At 41.7% G+C, this 23,846-nt stretch overlaps 1 protein-coding gene across 1 annotated transcript in view; it reads right to left on the bottom strand.

Moving 5' to 3' along the window:
* The window catches only part of PXDC1 (PX domain containing 1), a 328,889-nt gene that overhangs the window by 98,945 nt on the left and 206,098 nt on the right, over positions 1–23,846 (bottom strand). Inside the window, exon 2 of the mRNA XM_044081558.1 lies at positions 10,712–10,803. Coding sequence (XP_043937493.1) covers positions 10,712–10,803 — 92 coding nt within the window. The remainder of the gene's footprint in view (positions 1–10,711; positions 10,804–23,846) is intronic.

Below are 23,846 nucleotides of genomic sequence, written 5' to 3'. Positions count from 1 at the left end.
GGTGGCTATAAGGCCCTGCATTACAGCAGTGGTGAAGCCAGCTGTGGATTTGGAGTATAAAGGCAGATGGTAATGTTTGGTGAAAGTATGCACAGAACTCCATGTGGCTGCTTCCAAAATATCCTTGGTAGGTACTCCTCTGAGGTAGGCAGTTGAAGTGGCTGTTTCCCTGGTGGAGTGAGATCTGATGCTGCTAGGTACAGGTTTCCCATGGTGGGTATAGCAGAAATGTATACAGTGTGCTATCCATTTTGAAATAGTTTGCTTTGAAATGGCTTTTCCCTGTGCTCCTGCAGCATATGCTACCGATAATTGTTCAGTTTTTCTGAAAGCTTTGGTTTTGTCCAAGTAGAAGCGTACCTGCCTGTGAATGTCCGAAGAATGTAGTAGTCTCTCCCCTTTGTTCTGTGGTTTTGGATAGAAAGTTGGCAAATGAATAGTTTGGTTTAGAGCCACACTTGATACCACCTTTGGCATAAACGTAGGGTTAGTTCGTAAAGACACCCTGTCCTAGTGGAAGATGAGGAAAGGTTCCACTGCCATTAGTGCCTGTAATTCTGAAACTCTTCATGCTGATGTTATTGCCAGTAGCAGAGCAGTTTTCCAAGAGATGTATTTTAATTCTGCTGTGTTAGCTGGCTCAAAAGGAGGTAAAGATAATTTTTCCAAAACAAAGTTGAGGTTCCAAGTTGGTGTGGGTGCTCTACAGGGCGGTCTTATGTTTTTAGCCTCTCTGAGGTATTGTTTGAGCAAAGGATTAGAAAAAATTGGTGGATCCATGTTGTAATGAGCAGAGATAGCTGAGGCGTGGATCTTGATGGATGAAAAAGAGAGGCCCTTGTCCAGCATCTCAGTTAAGTATTGCAGTATCTGAGGAATGTTTGGGACAAGAGGGTCAAGGCTGTGTGCTTAGTTCCAGGCACAGAATCTCTTCCATTTATCTGAGTATGCTTTCCTGGTGCTAGGCCTTCTGGCCTCCAGAATGACATCCATAACAGCTATGGAGAGAGGCATTGCTTGCTTGGCTAAGGAATTTTCCATGCAGCTAGATTTAAGGTCTTTAGCTGGCTGTGAAGTATCTGATTGTTGTGCTGTGTCAGCAGCTGTGGGATTTGAGGCAAAATCCAGGGTGGTTCTTGTGTTGTTATTTAATATTGGGTACCAGTGCTGGCGTGGCCAGTCTGGTGCAATCAGGATCATTTTTGGCTCTTCCTGCCTGGCTTTTATGAGTACCTTTGGAAGGAGAGGTAAAGGAGGGAAGGCGTATACTTGTAGTTTTTTCCAGCTGAATGAGAGGGCATCCACTTTCCATGCTTGTGGATGGTAGCTCCTTGTGAAGAATTTCTGTAATTGGCAGTTCTTTGGGGAAGCAAACAGATCTATGTCCGGGTTCCACCATTTTTGTGTTATCATTTTGAATATTTGTGGGTTCAGTTCCCATTCGTGTGGGTCCATAATATTTCTGCTTAGGTCGTCTGCCAGTGTGTTTTTCTCTCCTGGCAGGAATTGTGCTTGCAGATGAACTTGGTAGTTTAGAGCTGTGTTCCACAAGGTCATGGCTTGTCTGCAGAGGGGCTTAGGAGTGTGTGCCCCCTTGCTTTTTTATGTACCATATAACTGCGGTGTTGTCTGTCTTTAGTAGTGATTGCCCTGGATGCAGTAGGTCCTTGAAAGCTATAATAGCATTTTATAAAGCTAGCATCTTTTTTTGATTGATGTGGAGATGTCTTTGCTCTGTGGGCCACTCGCCCTGGATACATTTTCCTGCCATGTGTGCTCCCCAGGCGTAATCCGATGCATCTGTTTTCAGTGTTTGCCTGGCTGTGGGTTGAGTAAAAGGCTGTCTCTTGTTGAGGTGACAAGCTTGTGCCCACCATCGAAACTCCCGTTGTAAGCAAGGAATTAGTGGTATAACTGTTTCCAAACTTTGACAGTGATGAGACCATACACTCTTTAGGTACCATTGTAGTTTCCTCATATGCAGTCTGGCATATGGAATTAGTAGTATGCAAGATGCCATGTAGCCCAAGGCCTGCAGAATTTTTCTTGCAGGGAGTTGGGTCTTTGTTGCCATTAATTGAAAATATTGAGTCAGTTGTCCTTGCTTGTCTGGCATGAGATAAGCCATCTGGGCCATTGTGTTCAAGCTGGCACCAAGAAATATTATCTGTTGTGAGGGCACTTGTTTTGATTTCTTTTCATTTACTGTGTACCCCAGGCAACTTAATAACTTTTTTACATATGCCAGATGCTTTAGTAGAATGTTCTTGCGCTCTGCTTGAATCAGGCAGTCGTCCAGGTATGGATAAATTTGAATTCCTTTTTGCCTGCAAAATGCAATTACCGGTACCAGGCACTTTGTGAAGACCCTGGGCGCAGTAGATAAGCCAAAGGGCAGTGCAGAGAATTGATAATGCATTGAACCAGCTAGAAACCTAAGGTATCTTCTGCAGTTTTGTCTGATAGGGACATGCAGGTATGCCTCTTTGAGGTCCAATGTCACGAGCCAAGATTTCTTGCCCAGCATGGGAAGAAGCTGCTGTAGTGTCAACATCTTGAATTTTGGTACATCCAGATAAGTGTTTAGTGTAGAAAGGTGCAGAATGGGTCTCCAGGCTTTGTCCTTTCTGGAAACCAGAAAGAGTCTTGAGTAAAATCATTGTCCTTGTTCTTGTGGTGGTACCTTTTGAATAGCTCTCATGTCCATGAGTGCTGTAATTTGTCTTTGAGCCTCTGCCCATTGATTTGGTGGCAGATTTGGCATTCCTTTTAGCCTTGGCAGGGTGTGAAAATGGAACCTGTAACCTTGAGATACAATGTTGAGAACCCATTTGTCTTTGGTGATGCAATGCCAGTTGTGATAGAAAAGTGCCAGTTTTCCTCCTAAGGGGGCTACCAAGAGAGAGCTGTTTGGCAGCTGTAGTGGAAAGTCATTGAGTCTGTTTTTTATAAGACTGAGGCCTGTCTTCTCCTTCTTTTTGGCCTGGTGTGCCCCACTGTTGAGGCCTGTAAGGGCCTTGTGTCTGACCTCTACCTCTTGGACGTCTATAACTGCCCCTTTGAGGTCTGTCTGTGACTAGAAAGGACCAATTCTTTGTTGGCCAATTTCTGCTAAAACGAGGAGACTGAACCTGTAATAAATCTTTCACCGTTTGCATAGATTTTGCCTTATCCTCCATCTTCTTTAATACCTTCTCTGCCTTAACTCCAAACAGCACATCCTGCTGCAAAGGTGCATCCAATACTTTTACCTTAACATGATCTGGTAACGTCTGTTCTTTTAACCAAGCATGCCTTCTAATGACAGAGCCTGTAACTGCAGCACTACAGGAGGCCTCTAAGGAGTCAAACCCACATTGCAAAGTATGTTTTCCCACTTGTTCAGCAGTATACAATAAATCCTGCATTTCTTTTAAGTTAGGAGGATCTGAATCTGGAAGCATCTTTTGTTTCAACTGAGACATCAAAAATTGCTGATATTTTAGCATGTGAAACTGGCAATTGAAGGCTCTCATTGCTAAAGTTGCAGATGTATATACCTTCTTTCCCCATCTGTCTAAAGCTCTGGAATCTCTGTCAGAGGGAACTGGGTGGTCAGCAACGGGCTTTTGTACAGAAACTTGTGAGAGTCAGGGACTCTGTAATATCTATCTGGTTTAACTGGGGCTGGGGGTAAGGAGTCAGGGTTCAGACTGGATTCAGTGTACACATCATCCACAATGTCAAGAACTGGCAGGATAGCAAGGGGTCTGTGTTGAGGCAATAAAAGGAAGTCTCTGAGCCTTTTCTTGGATTTTGAATAATCCTGATCTTCCCAATTGAAATGCTCCCTCATGGTATGTAAGGTCTCCCCAAAGGAATAATCCTCAGGCGGAGAGGCTGACGGAATTGATTCCACAGCATCAGAATCCTCATAAGGGGGTAAAGAATATCCTAGGTCCGAGAAAGAGTCAGAGGAAATGGACACCTGGTCAGAAGATTCATAGTCTGCATCCTGTCTGGGCCTTTTATCAGGAGGGGGGATGGGACCCCCTGATCAGGGTGATTAGGCCCTCGGCCATTTTTAGCATTTGTTTCTTAGGCATGGAAGCCTGTCCTGGAGAGAGATGTGTCTATTTCTTTGCTTTTAAGGTGGGGCTTAGACTTAACAGAGGGTTTAATGGTTAGCTGAAAACACCCTCTGTAACTGGATTGCTCAGCTACTTTGATTCCCTCAGTAGGTTTAAGATCGGTAAGCTGAAGGCCTAGTGCATCCGAAGGCCCAGCCAGCTCCATGTGGGAGTCTGATGCAGTTTGTGGTTCTGTGGAAGCGGTCGTCAGGGGCTGCATAGGCACCTCGCCGAAAACCGGAGAACCGGCGACCGGCCTAGAAGAGGCCTCGTCGTCAGTTTTGGGCCTTGAATGCCTGTCCTTGTCCTTGCACTTTTTATGCATTGCGGTCGTCAGAATTTCAGATGGCATGATGTAATTGAATTTTCTACCAAAATAATGTCGGGCAAAATCAAACCGACGTTTAATAGTGTGCTTGTTAAACCTAGCACAAAACTGACAACCAGTGACATTGTAGTCAGGGCCTAGGCATGGAATACAATAGGAGTGGAAATCCTTATGAGGTATTTGCTTCCCACAAGAAATACAGTTATTAACTTTTACTGACATCAGTCTGAGGCAAGAAAAAGTTTCTCCAACGGGGTACTTAGCTTTTTTAGAAGACTTCGTTTCTGGATTCGGAATGAAAATCTCAGGAGTAGGCTGACCGGCACTTGCGAACTGCTTCTGCTTCGGGCACTGCGCGGCAAGAAAGACTGGAGAAAATGGCGTCGGCTGCATCTTTTATACCCCTGTCGCACTGATGTCAGGGAGGAGGCGACAGCAACCGATGCCGGACCAAGACTTTGGAACTCTGGCCGACTGCGGGACCGCCTGATGGCAGGATAACCAAGTGTGATGACTGCAGCAGTGTAACACAATGAACATCACCAAATTTTTTCCTAGGGAAAGAATTCGGTTGGCTGTTTCTGTGGCTTCACTATTTTCAGCACTGTGGTGGAAAGTTACGGGTCGGGTTCAGGTAAGTGTGCGATTGTGTGGACATGAGGGCTAGGGCGAGGGTTAGGTGAGTTAGGGTTAGGACGCGGGTCAGGTAAGTGTGCAACTGTGATGGACATTAGGGTAGAGTGGGGTAGGTGAGTTAGGGTGCAGGTGAGGTGAGTGTGCAATAGTGACAGACCTTAGGGTTAGGGTTTGGGTTAAGGTAAGTGGACAGATAGTAGTGTATGTACAGTTTAGTGTAGGGTTAGATGTAGGATTTTAAGTGTATGTGTGTGGATTGCTGTTTTTTGGTGTGCTTGTGTTGTGTGTATGTGTTTCGGAACAGCAATTTTTTTCCCTGGGAAAAAATGTACTGTTCTGCATGTTCGATATTTTAAGCGTTCATGGAATAGGGGTCAATATTAGAACATTCAAAGTTTTGAAACTTCGGTGTTCTAATATAGACCCGAATAACAGTGGGCTGAGAACACATTCCTGTGAAACCCCGATGTTAATTGTGATGCACTTTGATGTGTTCTTACCTGAACACACCCTCTGTGGTCTCTCAATCAGGAACTCCAGAATCCAGTTACAGAGATGTTTACTGATTCCTAAATGTGCCAATATTTCTATCAGCTGCATTGGTATCACCATATTAAATGCAGAGCTGAAGTCTATGAACAGCATCCTCACATAGTTGTCTTTGCCCTCTAAATGCTCAAGGGAGATGTGTAGTGCTGCTGATATGGCATCAGCCCTGGAACGGTTAGCTCTGTACACAAGCTGCAGAGGGTCAAAATCAGAAGGTAGGCATGGTGAAAGATGTTTTTCGATCAGCCACTCAAAACATTTCATAACAGTGAATGTCAGAGCGACTGGTCTGTAGTCATTAGGGCTGGGGGGAGTGTTTCTTAGGTAGATGGATGATGTTAGTTTCCTTGTAGCATGAGGGTACTTTTTCCATGGCAAGTAAGGTGATAAATATTTATTTGAGCACTGTGCATATTTGATCATCACAGCCTTTTACCACCTTGCCCAGTATGCTGTCTGGGCCAGCAGCCTTCCTTGGGTTCACTCTCCTTAGCTCTCTTCTTACCTCCTCTGTGCTGAGGCAGAATATTGCATCCTTCTCATCAGTGGGTAGCTTTAGTGCCAACCTGTTGTTTCTTTCCTCAAATCTATCAAAGAAGAAGTTCAAACTGTCCAGGAATTCAATGCTGTCTTCACACTGTGAAATGTGTACACATCTGAGGCTAGTTTACAGTATGCAGATATGTACACATCCAAGAGTGGCCTACAGTTTGCTAATATGCACACATCCAAGGATGAGCTACAGGATGCTGACATGTCCACAGTCAAGGATGGTCTAGAGTATGCTGACATTTACAGATACAATGATAGTCTACAGTACGCGGATAGTCTACAATATTCTGATATGTACACAACCAAGTATGGTTTACAGTCTGCTGCTATGTACACATCCAAAGATGGTCTATAGTATGCTATGTACACATTGAAGGATTGCCTACAGTATGCAGATAGGTACACATCCAAAGATGATCTACAATATGCAATGTATACATCCAAGGATTGTCTACAGTATGCTATGTACACATCCAAAGATGGTCTATGGTAAACTGATAGGTACACATCCAAAGATGATCTACAGTATGCTATCTACACATCCAAGGATTGTCTACAGTATACTATGTACATATCTAAAGATGGTCTAGAGTATGTTGATATATACACATTGAAGGATGGTCTACAGTATGTTGATATGAACTCTAAAATGGAGCTTCTGAGCTTTTTCCATTGCAAATATTGCATTGCAACTCAAGGGAGATGCCATACTGTCTTTGGATGAAATGCTGAACCCAGAGCAAGATCATGTTCAAATGGAGACCTAAGCAGGGTAATGAAGTGGACCCCCCTCCCCACACACACAGCAGCCTCCCTTGACAGCAGCCTCCACCACAGTCATTATAGTGTGTCATTAGCTATTTCTCTCCAGTTACCTTAAACACTATTTAAACCTCTTAGTGCGGTGGTACAGCGGTAGCATTGTTGCTTCACAACAAGAGGTTCTCCTGTTCAGTTCTCGGCTGGGGTGTCTTCTGTGTGGAGTCTGCATGCCCCCCCCCCCGCAGTCGAGTGGCCTCCAAAAGACATGCATGAATGGGCGTGCCTTCGCTGAAGGTTGGATGTCGGGCTGGCAACTCGGCACCATAAAAATCTATCGCCAATCATTAGCAGTTCTGCTGTGGCGACCCTTAACTGGGAAAAGTCGAAAAGACAAACAAGTGTGCCTAGTATTTTCTTCTTTGCTTCTGCAATGATTACAGATATTTGGATTTCATTTAAAACCTTTATGTCAAATTTTATAGCATAGTGCTATTTTTACAGCACAAACTCTGATAGACATTTGCTAAACAAAAAATACGGTCTCACAATGAAAACAGACTTAGCATTAACAGTAATGATCTATGCCCTTGAAACTCACATTCATTGAAATAGCTTAAAACCCACATGTAAAAAAATGCATCTGCCATTGGAAGATGAAGTTTACTTTTGGGCTGTTTTCAAACCATAAGCCCCATGCCCACAATTTTAGGACCATACATACATGCATGTGTTCTTTGATTTACCTTTCTGATCATATTAAATTTTTTTTTTTTGTTTAATACAGCACCAGTTGTTAGAGTGTTTTAAATTTGTGGTTTTGAACATTTTTCCAGTAAGGAATGAAACAAAATGCTTTAACCAATAATGACAAAACTACACATTTCAGAAAATTTTAACCATAAAATTCCACTCAAATGTCTGTCATTACAATCTACCAATATCAGTCAAAATGCACAATCTGTGCAGAAGTAAGTCATCTGAATAATTCCACATTAAAGAGGTTGCTGCTAACAAGCAACTTTATAGTTCAGTGTTTTATATACAAATTCAGTGCCTGTTGCCCTTGAAGTAGAAGAAGTTGCTTAGGTTACATTAAAAATATGGTAATCTGGAAATATTGCAATAGGGAATGGATGGAAACCGACAGCAGGAGAACACACTCAGGACTATAGCAAGCCCCCTTAAAGTACAGCACCATATCAGAATTGGAATAGAAGCCACAACCCTCTACATCAAAGGCAAGTATGCTACCTGTTGTGCTACTAACACTATTTAAAAGTCTATAGCACAAACAGAGTCACCATTTGCTCAAAGATGCTGCATATTAAAACATACTTATCATGAGCAGCAGTAAACATCTCTTCCCTTAAAGCTCATAATTTCTTGAAAATGCTCTGAAACTCACAGTTCCTTGAAATTGCACTGAAACTCAAGTCCTTGAAAATGCACAGGTGTTAATGATGCCACGTTTAACAAAGACGTTTCTGTTTAGGCAAGAGATGTGCACATATGCACATTTTCAGTCATGAAAGTCATGTCAAATGAAAAACATTTGTATCAAGTTTACATTACATTAGACTGGGTAGACGTCCCTATTACATTATTTGATAGACATATCAGTCACCTTTCCTTGCACTACTAAATGAAGGCACTTGACCAGAATTCATGCATTTTTTTTCTGATGGCATAAGCTGACTACATTTTACCACCCCATCAGTAGGGGGCACTGTAACTCTGTAGTTTATAGAAGATGTGGGGAGTCATTCTCATACAAAACACAGTTGAGTGCAGCAGACATAGCCTTTACTCTATCATGTGGCATTACAAGATAGCTGAAAGCTAATAAGAAGTAGACTTTGCAACAATTTATCTACCTGTGACCAACAAATCAACATTGCGGTGGGTTGCGTGCGTTCCATATGCTATAGCCGGCAGGACAATAGTAGTGTGTCCTAAGCAATGAAGTGTTTGGTATTCTACAGAGCATGTACTTTTCTTATCACATGCTCTTACATGGGGCGGGTGCACAATATTACTTGACATGCTGCCAGACCACACTGTGTTTTACATGGTGCATGATGCCATGGAAGGCTGATATTATGCTGATGACCTGAACAATCTGGTTTTCTAATAGATCACTGCTGGATTGCTAAGTTATAATTAACATGACATGGCTATACTGCAGTGATGTTTAGTGGGCTACTGTGAAGTAAGGGGACCACCATTACATTACACTACACTCATATGGGAATCATTTAATTTACCGAAACAAAGTAAGGGGACCACCATTACATTAAAATCATATGGGAATTATTTCATTTACCAAAACAAAGTAAGGGGACCGCCATTACACTACACTCATATGGGAATCATTTCATTTACTGAAACAAAGTAAGGGGCCACCATTACACTACATTCATATGGGATCATTTCATTTACCGAAACAAAGTAAGGGGACCACCATTACACTACACTCATATGGGAATCATTTCATTTACCGAAACAAAGTAAGGGGACCACCATTACATTAGACTCATATGGGAATCATTTAATTTACCGAAACAAAGTAAGGGGACCACCATTACTTTACACTCATATGGGAATCATTTCATTTACAGAAACAAAGTAAGGGGACCACCATTACTTTACACTCATATGGGAATCATTTCATTTACCGAAACAAAAGCACTCAAACTGGACTCATTTCAAGCACTGTGTTTCAAACATGGTGCTTTTTTTCCAATAGTGTCTAAGAAAAGTGAAAGGCAGACACTTGAGTTTTGTGTAAAAAACTGTTGATTTTATCTGTAAGTATTAGTGACAAAAAGTGAGGTGAATTTGTGGAGCTTATATCCAACATAAAGCATCTGTTTTCTGCATTTGTTCATTTGTGGTCTTCTGATCTTTTTGTATTTAGTGTAGAGTATTTATGAATTTTGTTTTTATTTTTGGAGAGACATTATTATTATTATTATTATTATTATTAGTAGTAGTAGTAGTAGTAGTAGTATTAGTAGTAGTAGTATATCATTAGAGGTTAGTATAGTCATGTTATGATTTTTGTTGCTGGACACATTACCAAAAATAATACATATTTGTGCTACTTGTTGAGGAATTATATGTACCCATCCTCATTACATGTGCTGTTAAATGCAGACATCATTTCAATTTAAGATGAAACCTTCCAACTTTTTACATGTAAATTTCGTAATGATAAATACATTTCTCGTTTCTCCTACCCATACTGCTTCACTGGTGATACTATCTATTGCACATTAACATATGTACTAGAGAAATTATTAATTTTTAATGTTGTTCTACCACCATCACTAACTAAAATGGCAGAAAAGAAAAAAATCCATAATTTATACCTGGCCACCGTGCCTTTCTCTATGGTAGGCATTTTGCTTAACACTTCACCCTCTAATAAAAGCACTAAAGTTAATTCACATGGAAACAAAGTTCTAAAAATGCTTTCTGTAGGCTCATTTAACAGTTTTCAAAGCTCACTGTTTGAATTCTGTGTAGATGAAGATGAACAGCTATACCACGGCTGCAAAAAAGGCAATCTGACTCAAAAGCAAGAGATAATACAATGGTGCTAACACAAGAAATATGATGTAGTTCCATTAGCAAAAGCGGAGCTACCACTGACAGACAACAAGCAACTCTACTAGGCTGCAGCTGCAGCTGCAGGAAATGGCTTCAGTTTGTCGGCAGTCAGTCACAGAAGGTATTACAGCTTATAACAACCAGCCCCTACCACTGTACTTACTTTGCAAGGCAAGTTAATGAAGGACTTGAGCAGCTTCTCCACTTCATTCAACCTGACTTCAATATCATTAGCTTTCTTTACTGCAATTAGACCTAGAAGCATTAAAAAGAAAAGAGAAAAGGATTTAGTTTATTTACTATGAACACTTTCTATGATATATATTATGCAGTTTCACATCTAACGTTTCTCCAGTCTTAGCTTTGAAAATTAACATATAATAATGATGTGTCACTCATGTTTATCTATCAATGTCAATGTAAAACCAAACAATAGTCATGGAGATATAAGACAAAAATTCTACCACCATCATTATTTATTGAAGACCATGCCCTCAGCCTTACAATGATCATCTTTACTGTATGTCCTTTCTCTTGTGCTTGTTTGATCTGTCTGGTAGAGTCTACTCAGCCATAGTATTTATGTTTTGGTATTATAAATTCTGTTCCTCTTCTACAGGACCTTAACTTAAAGGATTAGCTGATGTGCAGGTAGTATGGAAGGGGAACCTAATGTGGTACCAGAAGAAGGCAGACTACATTTTCGTCCTTGGTCCATTATTTTTCACCATTTACCACCACAGAGGATTCAAAGTGACAACATGCAGTGGCCAATCTGGGCCGAGGGCATCCTTAGCCTTTTGGTACTTTAGCCTCTGCTTCTGACAAAGCTGTTAAAGCCATCCATGTTAACAAATATCTCCTATTAAGGATATTTAGGTCAGACAAAAAAAGTAATGGCAACTTGTATGAACTTCTGATATACTACTGACTAATTGGACAAATGCTTAATTTTTATTTCATTTGTCATGCTTCTGTACATAAATCATCTGTTGGTAAATCCTGTGATACCCACACCAAGGAGTGAATTATGGCTATTATACAATAAAATTGTTTCAGAAATAATGACATTATATAATGACACTTGACTTCTTCTAACGTCTCACCTATATGCTAATGCACTGAGCGTGCATATTGAACTTGTATTCACACACTTGCACAGTTCATCACTGCAGTGTAAGATAGATGATGGAGGAAAAAGCATCTCTGTTGCTGTTTGTGACTCCTTGTTTTCCTTATACACTCTAATGTCTGGAATTATTGACCGACCGAAATCTTTAGCAATTTACCAGAAAATCAAAAATTTTATGAGGGACAGTGTAAATATATGAGGAAAATGAGGGATGTTTTACAAAACTGTTGACAACTAAGAAGTATGATTAGTGGCAGTACCATCAATCCTAGTCCTGATGACCATTCTCTTTAACTGTCCACAGTTTTGTAGAACCCATCTGATTTCCCCTATATTTTGTGCTGTCCTGTAGCATATTGTAAATTTTATAACAGTGTCTATAAACAAAATTTTCATTGCGTGCAAGATAGATTTGTTCATTGATGATGCCCTTTCACAGGCGGTCATTGACTTGGATACATATATCCCCACCATTTTTGGTAAACCTAAAGTACACAAGGACAATAGCTGTCCACCTTACCTGTTAATTGTAGCAGCAAACAATTCTAAAACTTACCCTCTAGCAATATTTGTTGACCAAATTTTAAAGGAGTTGTTAAAATCAGTTGAATATATTTTAAAGGAATCCTGGGATTTTATTACAAACATTAATTTTTTTAAAAATTCAAATAGTTTCTCTACGGTTGATCTTGTTGATCTTTTCACCTCTATACCTCACCAATCAGGGTTAGAGTTGTTTAACAAGGCCATTACTGAATTAACATAATTAGATGGCCCGACTTTAAATTTTGTCACCAAACTAATGGAACTGATTTTACTCAACAATTTCATAATATTTGAGGATAAGTATTATAGGCAGATGAAAGGTGTAGCAATGGATACCCATGTACGCATATCTTGTTTTGTACAGCTGGGAACATATTTTTGTTCTGGAATCCTCTTTTTCTGAGGATTGGTACATATATTTGTAATTCCTGGATGTCATTTATATTTTATGGAAGTAAATGGACTTCAAAAAACATTCAGATTTTGTAACTTATATAAGCAATGTCACACCTTTTTTGTCCTTTACAGACCACCATGCTACAGATTTTATAGACTATTTCAAATGTGACACATTTTAAGAATGCCCCTAAAGGAAGTTTTAGTTTTAAAATATTTAGCAAATCCACCTTTTCCGACAGTTACCTTGATTACCACAGTTGCCACTCAAAACATGTTAAACGTATTCTTTTTAAAGGGCAAGTGGTTAGAACAGCTTGTATGTTCTTAAACTAATAAAAATAAAATTAAACTAGCCAAAGGCAAGAAAATACTAAAAAATAAACACAAAAGGAATATCCAAACACCAGGATAAAGCCAGAACCAACTTTAATGAAATCAAAATGTTCAAATGACTGAGCGCTTTCGCCTTTTCAACATAAAGGCTTCATCAGAGTCATTTAAACAAAATGTAAAGGATCTTTTTTTTACATATTATGATGTCACCATAGATAACCAATCATGACCCTTATTTAAATTACATTATTCTGACATCAATCAAAAACAATCCCCAGGATTCATGAAGCTCGTGCCAGGTGCAGGCGTAGTGTCGGCGTTCTAACACCAAAGATGGCCGCCGAGCAATTCAGGTATGAGCTGTTCCCACATGCACTACCTGCGTACGCTACGCCTGCACAACTCCTGAGCCTTGTATGCTAATTACCCCATGTGCAGCAGTGTATCATGCAAATGAAGGTATGTAGCGATTCAGGAAGTGGTGCAGGCATAGTGTAAGCATGCAAAAATGTAAACCATAGAAAATGGTTTACATTTTTGTAAACATAAAATTGAAGCCATGACAGCTGCCCAAACACATGTATTATATTGTTAATATATGAAAATGGCTAAACATATAGCCATTGGCATAAAAAATGTACAAAATATAAAATTAACATTTAATATATATAGTCACACTATCGCGACGTGGAAGTGCAGGACAGCTGTGCACAAAGGGGATCACAAGGAATATATAAAGATATAGAATAAAACCGCAATGAAACACATATCATGATTTCCCCATAATAGTCAATGGCAGGCATGCTACACCATACTCATGGCGCAAGGGTTGCTAAGGGACAGTGACAGTGTTATGCACAGTAGCTAGGAATTAATAGGCAGTGCCATGCAAATGAGAGGAGTAATAGTGAATTGCAGATTCCCTGCTGATGTAAAGATGCACCTCACAGGGTAGCGTTATAACACCGAGGTGAGCCCTTAAGATAAAGATGATATCAAGAGAGGGGTGTGCCGCCATTGCTGTAAGCACATTAGAGGATTGCTAAACTGGTCTGCCCCTAGCTAGGCAAAGCTGCAGGATAGGGGTGTGTCGAATTGCCCATAGCTATGCTTAGCTGAGAGTGCACAAGGTAACCGAGTATGCATGTGAACGGAGATGAAAACGCCCATAAACCTGTTAAATTGGTATGCGAGGCGCACACTGCAGCTGAAACATGAAGGATATAGGAAAGAAATAAGGAAATGCTGCAGCAGTGAAATTGGAGTACAAATGACTAATTAACACCTAGGAGCCTACAGTGGGCCATTGACAACAGCTAATAAGGCTGCAAGCAGCAACCTGTAGAACAGTGAAGGGGAGAGGCTGTACTGCAAAGAAAACAGAAAAGTGTCAAAGCAGAACAAAACCGATATGCAGTATATCAGCTACAAGGCACATTTCGCCATGACTGGGTAGGGAAAGTACAAAACAAGAAAGATGGCAGGTGGATGCATGCCTGATAATGGGAGGGGATCCAATACTAAAAGTGAATTAAAGGGCAACAGATTAATCAAGGCAGGCAAGTAGATCTCCACAGTAAAGGCCCCACACTTGCAGTACTCATTGCAAAACCCATAATTAAGACACGCAGCAGCTGGAATAGCTCATACACACCCACTTACATCAGCAGCATCTGTAGCACAATACTATAAAGTGTGAACGCACCTCACACACATTTGTGTATTCCCATACAGTCTGCACCAGTGGTGTATACAGATGGGGAGCTTTTATTATGTACATGTTAGGGGCTGCCATAGCTTTGATCCACCAGCATGTGTTGGAGACTGTAGGTGGTGTGGAGGATGATGCACATGACCACCGCATGCACCCAGGGTAACCTACCAGGGGCTACATGATCTGGAGATAGTAGAGTGTTACAGGGTGGACAGGGACACCCTACAGCAACTTGTGGAGCTGTGCCGGCCATGCCTCAGTGCCAGAACAAACAGAGGGGAACCCATCCCAGTGGATACGAAGGTATGTGTAAGCTTGAGAATACTAGCTATAGGTACCTTTCAAAGACCAACTGGGGATATCATGGGGATCTCACAGGCATCATCATCCAGGGTACTACACCAGTTCCTGGATGCCATGTTACCACATACCAATGAGCACATATACTTCCCCCGAATGCAGGAGGAGTTGGCCAGCAATATGTGTCTCTTCCACAGTGTGGCGGAATACCCAGAGGTACTGGGTGAAATAGACTGCACGCACATACACATCAAGTCACCACCCAGTGATCAGGGTAGGCACTACGTAGACTGCAAGGGATACCCCTCCATCAACTGCCAGGTCATGTGCAATGCCCAGGGCATTATCATGGATGTGTGTGCTGGCAGCCCTGGAAGCTATCACAACTCCCACATCTGGCATGCCTCACAGCTGTATCAGTTATTTGCTGGGGGGACATCCCAAATGGCCACCTGGTGGGGGATGCTGGCTACGCACTGGAACCGTGGATGATGACTCCCATCAGAAATGCACACACACCCATGCAGGAATGCCACAATGAGGCACATGCACAAACCAGAATCATCATAAAGCATGTGTTTGGGATGCTGAAATCATGGTTCCATTGCTTGGACATATTTGGTGGAGCCTTGCAGTACTCTGCAGGCACATGTGCCCACATCTTTATAGTGTGTGCCATGCTACACAATATGATCCTACAGAAACAGCTGCAGCAGGGACAAAATGGTGAAGGCCCTCACAGCTCACCACCATTGCCAAGGGCCCCGCAGGCACAGAGAGGTACTCAGACCACGAACACCCTGAGCCAGCCCCAGTAGGCAGATGGAGGTATGCCCAGTATGCCCATGCCTTGGCAAAGAGGAAATGTACAGCACACACACTGACAGTGTAGGCACCTAGGGACTGACACATTTCTCCACCTGCACACACAGTACAAATGGATGGCACACACACAAGACTACTTGTAAATTGTCATATATGGGCAGTCTACCGTGTGCATCCAACATAGGCAGCCCTCAACTATTGCACACAACAACCATTGGCACAAGGTAAGTCAACACCTGAACAGTAAATTAAGCTATCAGCATATGCAGATACTGTATGTATAGATCCATAGGTAGGTACTTGGCCATCTGCCAGAGGCCATTCATAAGGCCAGCCAAAATGTGTCAGCTTTTGCCACCCCATTGATTCATTAACTGTCCCTCTGTGGAACAGAGCCAATGGCGGGATCCCTGGGGTGCATCTACAGTTCCCCATCCACCCTTCAAGGCTTCTCTTGCAGAATGTTAGTGAGGGGCTCTGTATAATGTAGTTAAGGATGTTGTTCCAAGGTATGGGGAGTGTCTGTGACAGGAAGCTGTCCCTCCAGCATCTTCCAGTTATTGTTGTGGCAAGGTCAGCTCACTACAGTGTGTGGCTTACTGTGACATGGATTCCCATAGGTGGAGCATATCCATCAAGCCTGAGTTTGACATGGCTGTGTTGGCCAGCGAAGATCATCTCTGGGTAAACGAGATGCCACTGAGTAAAGCAGGAGTTTATGCAGTCTGGCTGCATAGGCCATATGTTGGAGGCCAGTATTCTCCTTGGTGAGGTACATTCATAGACCCCCCCCAGCTGTTGGACGTGTCCTCTGAGGTACATCCCACATGGGTTATTATACCCTATGATGGGACTGATGAGTGATGAGTAAAGGGGTACTATAAACCCAGTATGTCTAGATGGAAATCCTTTAGTAATCAGATGGCCTACATAGAAGGATGCCCTAACTACTGTGGAGATATGATTGTCAAAGGGGAGATCACTATCTGCCTTAGTCCCAAGATACCCCATTACCTCGTCTGTATTAAAGTGGCTGCTGCTCATGTGTTAATATGTGGGTGTCAATTCCACAATGGAATGACCATACAGTTAGTGGCACTTGGCTGGAGGGCATGTCGTTGGCACCCTGTGACGTTCTCTGTGAGGCCCCTTGAGGGATGTCAGTGTCAGCTGGACTATCAATCATGGCTCCCAGTTTGCAGTCATTGCCAAACATGGTCTGCTATAGTCTACCTGTGTTTGCCTGTATATCTGAGATGTATATGCCAAACAGTAGGGCTCCCAGGACTGAGTCCTGTGGGACACCAGTCGTGACTGTTCAAGAGTTGGACCTGGAGACTGCTAGTTGTACCATGTGGGTTCTGTGTGTAAGCCCATTGGCAACCCAACCTGTGATGTATGGGTGAATGTACAGGCTGGTGTGTTTATCAATAATACCTGAGTGGGGCATGGTGTCAAAAGCCTTGGTGAGGTCCAGGTAGTATGTGTGAACTACCTCCCCCATCATCTAACATCTTGGTGACTGTATGTAAGACATCAAACAGCTTCAGTAGGCATGAACTGCACTCAAGCAAACTGACCTGGGTTGGGTCACACGTTCGGAGGTTACCAATGTCATTGTTAATGAGTGCCATGAGGATGCGAACCATACCATTGCAGACCAGGCTACTCAGGCTCATGGGGTGGTACTTACCATGGTCAGTTGTGATTCCACCTTGATGGAGTGGAATAACCATTGCCAAGTTCCATTGTATGGGCATGTAGCCTGTGGAGAGGCTGAGGTAGGAATGCTTAATTAGGTGGGGGGCAGGTTGTCTTGTACAGTTTGCAAGATGCAGTCTGGGTCAACATCTGCCTCCATTGGTGCTGTGTTCTGCTGTTAGAGAGGGCCATTTCCACCTGTGTGTCTCTGATGGTTGGGACACTGTACCTTTCGGGCAGTGTTATGGGCTCTTTAGGGGGTGAAGTATGCACCGAATGTATCTGCAAGGATGTTGGTGATATCAGTAGGGTCAGCATATGTTGTGCTATATTTCACCGGCACAGTGCAAATCTGTGTGTCACCACATAGATCCTTGACATAGCCAAAGAAGGCTTTGTGGTTATCTTTCGAATCCTTGCGTATTCTCCTGCTGATGTTAGCTTTGGATGATGTCATGAAGGACCTACATATCATACTAATAGTGGTCATGGATGTCTTCCCTTCATGGTATTTGCTGTGTGTCTGGAACACTGTCCTGCTTCTGTAGTATAGCCTGTTTATTGCAGAGGTCCACCAGACCAGTGTCCTTGTCTAGGAGTGAGTCTTGGTTTACCAGTTGGCACGATCCGTACACCCATGTAGGTGCTTATAGACTGCATTTGTAAATTTGTCTGTATTTTAAGCAGTGTTTCCCCTTAGCATGGGGGCTGTGAAACCCCCCACCCCTGTCACTAGTAGTGTAAATTTAGCTGTAGGAAAGGTATACATTGTGTTATCCGTGGGAGGGGGAGATGCTAGGGTGTGGAAACAGTTCATGGTCAGATCTAACCAGTGACCAGTTAACCTCCGCTGTGGTGCACCCATTACCCATGTTGGTGATGACCACATCTAGTAGTTTCCACCCCACGTTAGGGAGGTTACCACCTGATACAGGGCATATGAGGTGATATATTTCAGGAAACGCTGGGCCTGGAAGTGAGTACTGGAGTACGTTTCCCAGTTAATGGTATGGTAGTTGACATCGATCAATGCCAGGGTGTGCGTTAGGACTGTCACATTCTCCACTGTCTCCAGGAAGGTGGAGTGGAGGACCTGGGTCATGGAGGGTGATCCGTAGCAGGCCACATTCCACATTGCAGTTGTGGCTGACGTTAGCTTCACATGGATGTTCACAGAGGTATCATGCTGCCCCACTAACCTGGATGTGTATGTATCCCTGATGAATATGGATACAGCACCTCCATGTCTATCAGTCCATGTTCTGTGGCTGAAATGTGTGGTATGGGTTGCAGTCTGGTAGTGCTGGTGTGCTCTCAGTAGCCTTAAGACAGATTTCAGTTAATGCACAGATGTTGATGTTGTCCATCCTGAGGAGTGCTGTGAGTGCATGCATGTTGTGATCACAACCCCTGGTGTTAAGTAGCATAATCCTCACTGAATCTGCTAATGTGCTGTTTACAGAGCTGGTATTCACCTTCGAGACTCTCCTAAATAAGGCACCATAGGGCTGCCAATAGCCTTGGCCAGTATTCCAAAGCCTAAGGCTGACACATAGGCCGGTATGGTATCACTGATGCATGTTTCCCATCTGTGCTTGTTTTTCATCTCCCCTGTAGGTAACCTACTGGTAAGCAATAGAAAGCCTTAAACTTATACAAGTCTTCTAGTTTCCAAGACAGGCTGTTGGAGTGACTAAGTATCAGTGTTCTGTATGTTCTTGCTGTACTCAACTGTTTCCTGATTACATGGTGAGTTCTCACTGTATATTGTGATCTGAAGGTCTGTTTATTCACATATTATGGCTGTGATGGCTTGCATGTTAGAGGTTCACAGATAGCCTACTACCTATCTGCCCAAGGGCAATTAGAAGCATAGCTACAGTGTGTTGGCCTTCCCCACACCATTGATGAAGTAACTGAGCCTCTGTCAAGCATAGCCAATGAAGCAATTCCAGGCAGAGTTGCTGGAAGCTGTTGAAGACTGGTGTTGTGGAGGGTGATAGGGGTACTTAGTGATCTAAAGAGGGCATGTTAATGTGGCAATTCAACACCATTCAATTCCCCCAACAGGTCTTGCAGCTATCAAACTGGACAGGCTCCCCCACCCCTTGGCTGTATGGTTCTGGGACACATGATCCCAGGGGCATATAGTCTGTTACCCATTCACACAAAAAAAGTTTCCCTTGAAGTGTGTCAGTGAGGGGCTATGCCTAATGTAGTTAGGAATGTAATGTATTGTCTCACAGTACATTTGTTATATGTTGTTATTTCAAGAGTACGTGAAGCTCAGTGAGTTTGGGGGCCTCTGCCCTTTGCTTAGCCTAGCTTACACATAACAAAATCATCTAAATAGGAAATAGGCGGAAGCAAAGTTAATGTCAACAGTGTAATGGTTACAGCATCCGCATAGTATCTGTGCATTCGAGGTTACAATCCTGATAAAGGCAGGGATGTTTATCGTGCAAAAGTATACCTTAACCACAGCTTGCATATATAGGTAGTAATCGTCTGTATAATAAACAATCGAAACACCCATATAAACCCATGTGTGCTGGAGAGTACAGTCAACATAGAATGTAATGTTATGTCAGCACATAGTGAGCTGTTACGTCACTGACATGTATATATCTGGTGTAGTTAGCGGATGTGGTCGTGTTTGTGCACACAGGTTATACATTACAAAGTTTGTTTAACTGTGTTTAACCGCTGCTATAATGTCACACAAACACTTTTAAACATGCTTACAACTGCTTAATTGAGCCTTATTCTGCAGTAAGAAACATTTATAAAGCATCGCAGGTGTCGAAACCTGGACCATGCACACTATAGTCATAGGACTTACCACTAAGCCATCCGAGGTGTACATGTGTTTCATGGTCTTGAGACTACACCTTGTACCATATGCATTTCACTGTAATGATCACAAATGGGACAGTCACTTTGTGTACATATGTACAGTACATTGTAACGTACTGTAGTTTGTGAACCAACACATTCCAGTCTGCAGATGTATTATTATTACAAACTAATACGAAATATATATACATATATATATATATATATATATATATATATATATATATATATATATATATATATATATATATATATATATATATATATATATATATATATATATATATATATCAGTGATGTCTGCACACATATATAGTTATATATATATAATACAGTTACATCAATAGCCGTATATATAAACATCTATGAACACACAACGTGACACAGAAGCACTCCAAAGGAATTGGAATGTACACAAAACACATGTAGCTCTGGTATTATAACAATTAATATTAACCTAATTCACCATAGAAGGGGTGGTTGTTGTGTATGTAAAGATTGGGGTGGGGGAGGAATGATTGGTAATGCAATCATGCATCAAGCAGGGCCTGGGTCGGATGTCTAATAAGTAAACTGGAGGGGCATACATGGAGTATGGGGACAATATAAAAAGGACACAAAGCAAGAACCTTTCTCATTCATAATACACCCTGTCATGTCACATTGCAACACCTAATTTCACAAACATATGAACATTAACATGTATCAGACATATGTACACCAACTGACTGTCACATTTGTTTTTAGTAGTGAGGAATGTCTGTAGTACAATGTATATTCTAAACACCATAACATTCGTACATATCTCAGATGCCTTACTGGTAAATGTGAGTGACTGTGGTGTTCATGGTCTTGGGTTCAAGACCTGAAAGGGCTGTTAGGTTATTTTCAGAGCCAGAATAAGGGCTATTTGATGCAGGTGGATTAAAGCACTCTTAAGCAGTTGTAAGCAGGCTTCCACATGTTTGCGCCACAGTAAGCGGTGCTGAAACATGGTAAAGGGAGAAGCGCTTCACACTTTTGACCTTTGCTTAACGTCATGCAGACTACGGGCAAATCTGCTCACAACCGCGTAAATGTGCATTATTTACACTTTCCCTACCAGTGCCTACTCTGAGAGGCAAAATAATAACACCTTCCAGGAGTAGAACCTGCAACCATGTACTCCATCCTCAGAGTAACCTAACACTAAGCTACCTGGGATGTACCTATCCCAGTTGTGTATGCAGACAGGTTAAAACACAAAAGGGAGGAATGTGCTGAAATAGGACAACCCATCATGTACCCAATTAAAGGTGTATGCTCATATATATATATATATATATATATATATATATATATATATATATATATAGAGAGAGAGAGAGAGAAACATGTCGATATACACAGGTCTACATATATATGTAGATATATAGATAGGTTAAAAACATCTACACATCTATGGAGGTACAGATAAATGTATGCAATAGTGTATATATCTATATACATACACACACACACACACACACACACACACACACACACACACACACACACACACACACACACACACACACACATATATATGGGTCTACCTGAGAACGTCGACAGATGAGAAGACCAACAACGAAATCACCGACGCCAGAAGATCGACAAGTCAGAAGACCGACGGATGAAAACACCGACGCGGAGAACACCGAGATGGGGAAAGGATGTGTAAGTATGCGGTAGTGACGGACGTTAGGGTGCGAGTAAGGTAAGTGTGTGATGTTGATCTGTAGGGATAGGGGTGGATTAAGTGAGTTAGGGTTAGGCGTGGGTTAGGTAAAGTGCAGTAGTGATATTTTTGGGTTAGGGGTGGGTTAAGTGAGTTAGAGTTAGAGCGGGTTAGGTTAGGTGAGTGTCGATAGTGATGGACCTTAGGGTTAGGGTTTGTAGGGTTGTAGATAGTTGTGTATGTAAGGTTTAGTGTATGTTTGTTAATATTTTGGTGTGCTTGTGTTGTGTGTGTGGTTTTGGACAGCGGATTTGTTTTGTTTGTTGGTTGTTGTTATGATGTGTTGAGTGTATGAGGTGTCGTGTTTGTGAACTGTCGATTATGTGGTGTTGGTGATGTCATTGTCGGCGTTATGCACTGTCGATGTTGTCAGGTAGATCCATATATATATATATATATATATATATATATATATATATATATATATATATATAGATAGATAGATATATATATATATATATATATATATATCACACACACACACACACACACACACACACACACACACACACACATATATATATATATATATATATATATATACATACACACACACACACACACATATATATATATATATATATATATATATATATATATATATATATTTACATATACATATACATACATGTCTGTAGACAGCATCCGAAGTGATCATATCTGAGTATAACATGGACCATAGCAATCACTCATTCCGCCCCCACCCCCCAAACAATATGAACATAACATATGAAGAGTATATGCCAATGCACTATTACAAATATGTTCTATGGATACAGTCACCAACACAACTGCAATGACTGACAAATATCCATGACAGAATTACACAGGCAGCTTTCATTTTGCAAAACTTTATTACATTCCGATGTATTGCCAAAAGGATTCAAGGACTAACAGTACCTGCATGCTATACAGGAAGCATTTAATACTGCCTTAATGAATCAGCCTGCAATTACCATAGTATTAGTCCACTAAGGGATAGGTGTTTACATAGGGAAAGAACACCCCCACACATATAGATGTTGTATAAAAGGGGTTACTACACACCTGCATGTGCTATGTACACCCACCAACATCTACCCCACAACTGAAATAATTACATCAATACATACTGTCATACCATAACCAATTATGCAACTACTGTACAACATCTGCTGAAACCTAAACATACCTGGACACAGACACACTAACATGGCCCTATGTGAAATAGTTGCCGTTATACAATTGAACAGCTGCTGATGTAACAGGGTTTGTATGAACTAATCCCATTTCAGAGGGTTAAAAGGTTCATACACCAGGAAGTGTTACCGATACTGATTATCAGCACAGTATGACACACAGTAACACCAAACTAGATATGTCTGGTAAGCACACTGTAAACCCCCTAACATTATATGCATAGCTATGCAGCCTTGAGCTGGTCAAACAACTTGGCCAGTCTGAAACATATGCAGAGGTATTAGGTACAGACAAACCCTGTACAAGTAGCAATGTTCAGAAATATACATTTAGACCAAATCCTCTAGGCATTACACACAATATATTACTGTTCGTCTCCATACAGCTGTTGCAATAGATTCCAAACAAAACTTTCACACTGTCTTCCTCACAAGTAAGGCAAAGGGACAACGTCCAAGTGGAGTACTCAGTTATACTCCACTGTAGCCATGGTATTGACTAAGGCAGTAGCAGTGCAGTTGATGTGCATGTAATTAGCTACTTAGGAACACCAATTA

Source organism: Protopterus annectens, chromosome 1.part1 (assembly GCF_019279795.1).
Source record: "Protopterus annectens isolate FY-2018-M chromosome 1.part1, PAN1.0, whole genome shotgun sequence".
Lineage (NCBI taxonomy): Eukaryota > Metazoa > Chordata > Ceratodontiformes > Protopteridae > Protopterus > Protopterus annectens.
Note: the sequence above shows the minus strand (reverse complement) of the source record. Positions and strands in the feature narration are given on the sequence as shown.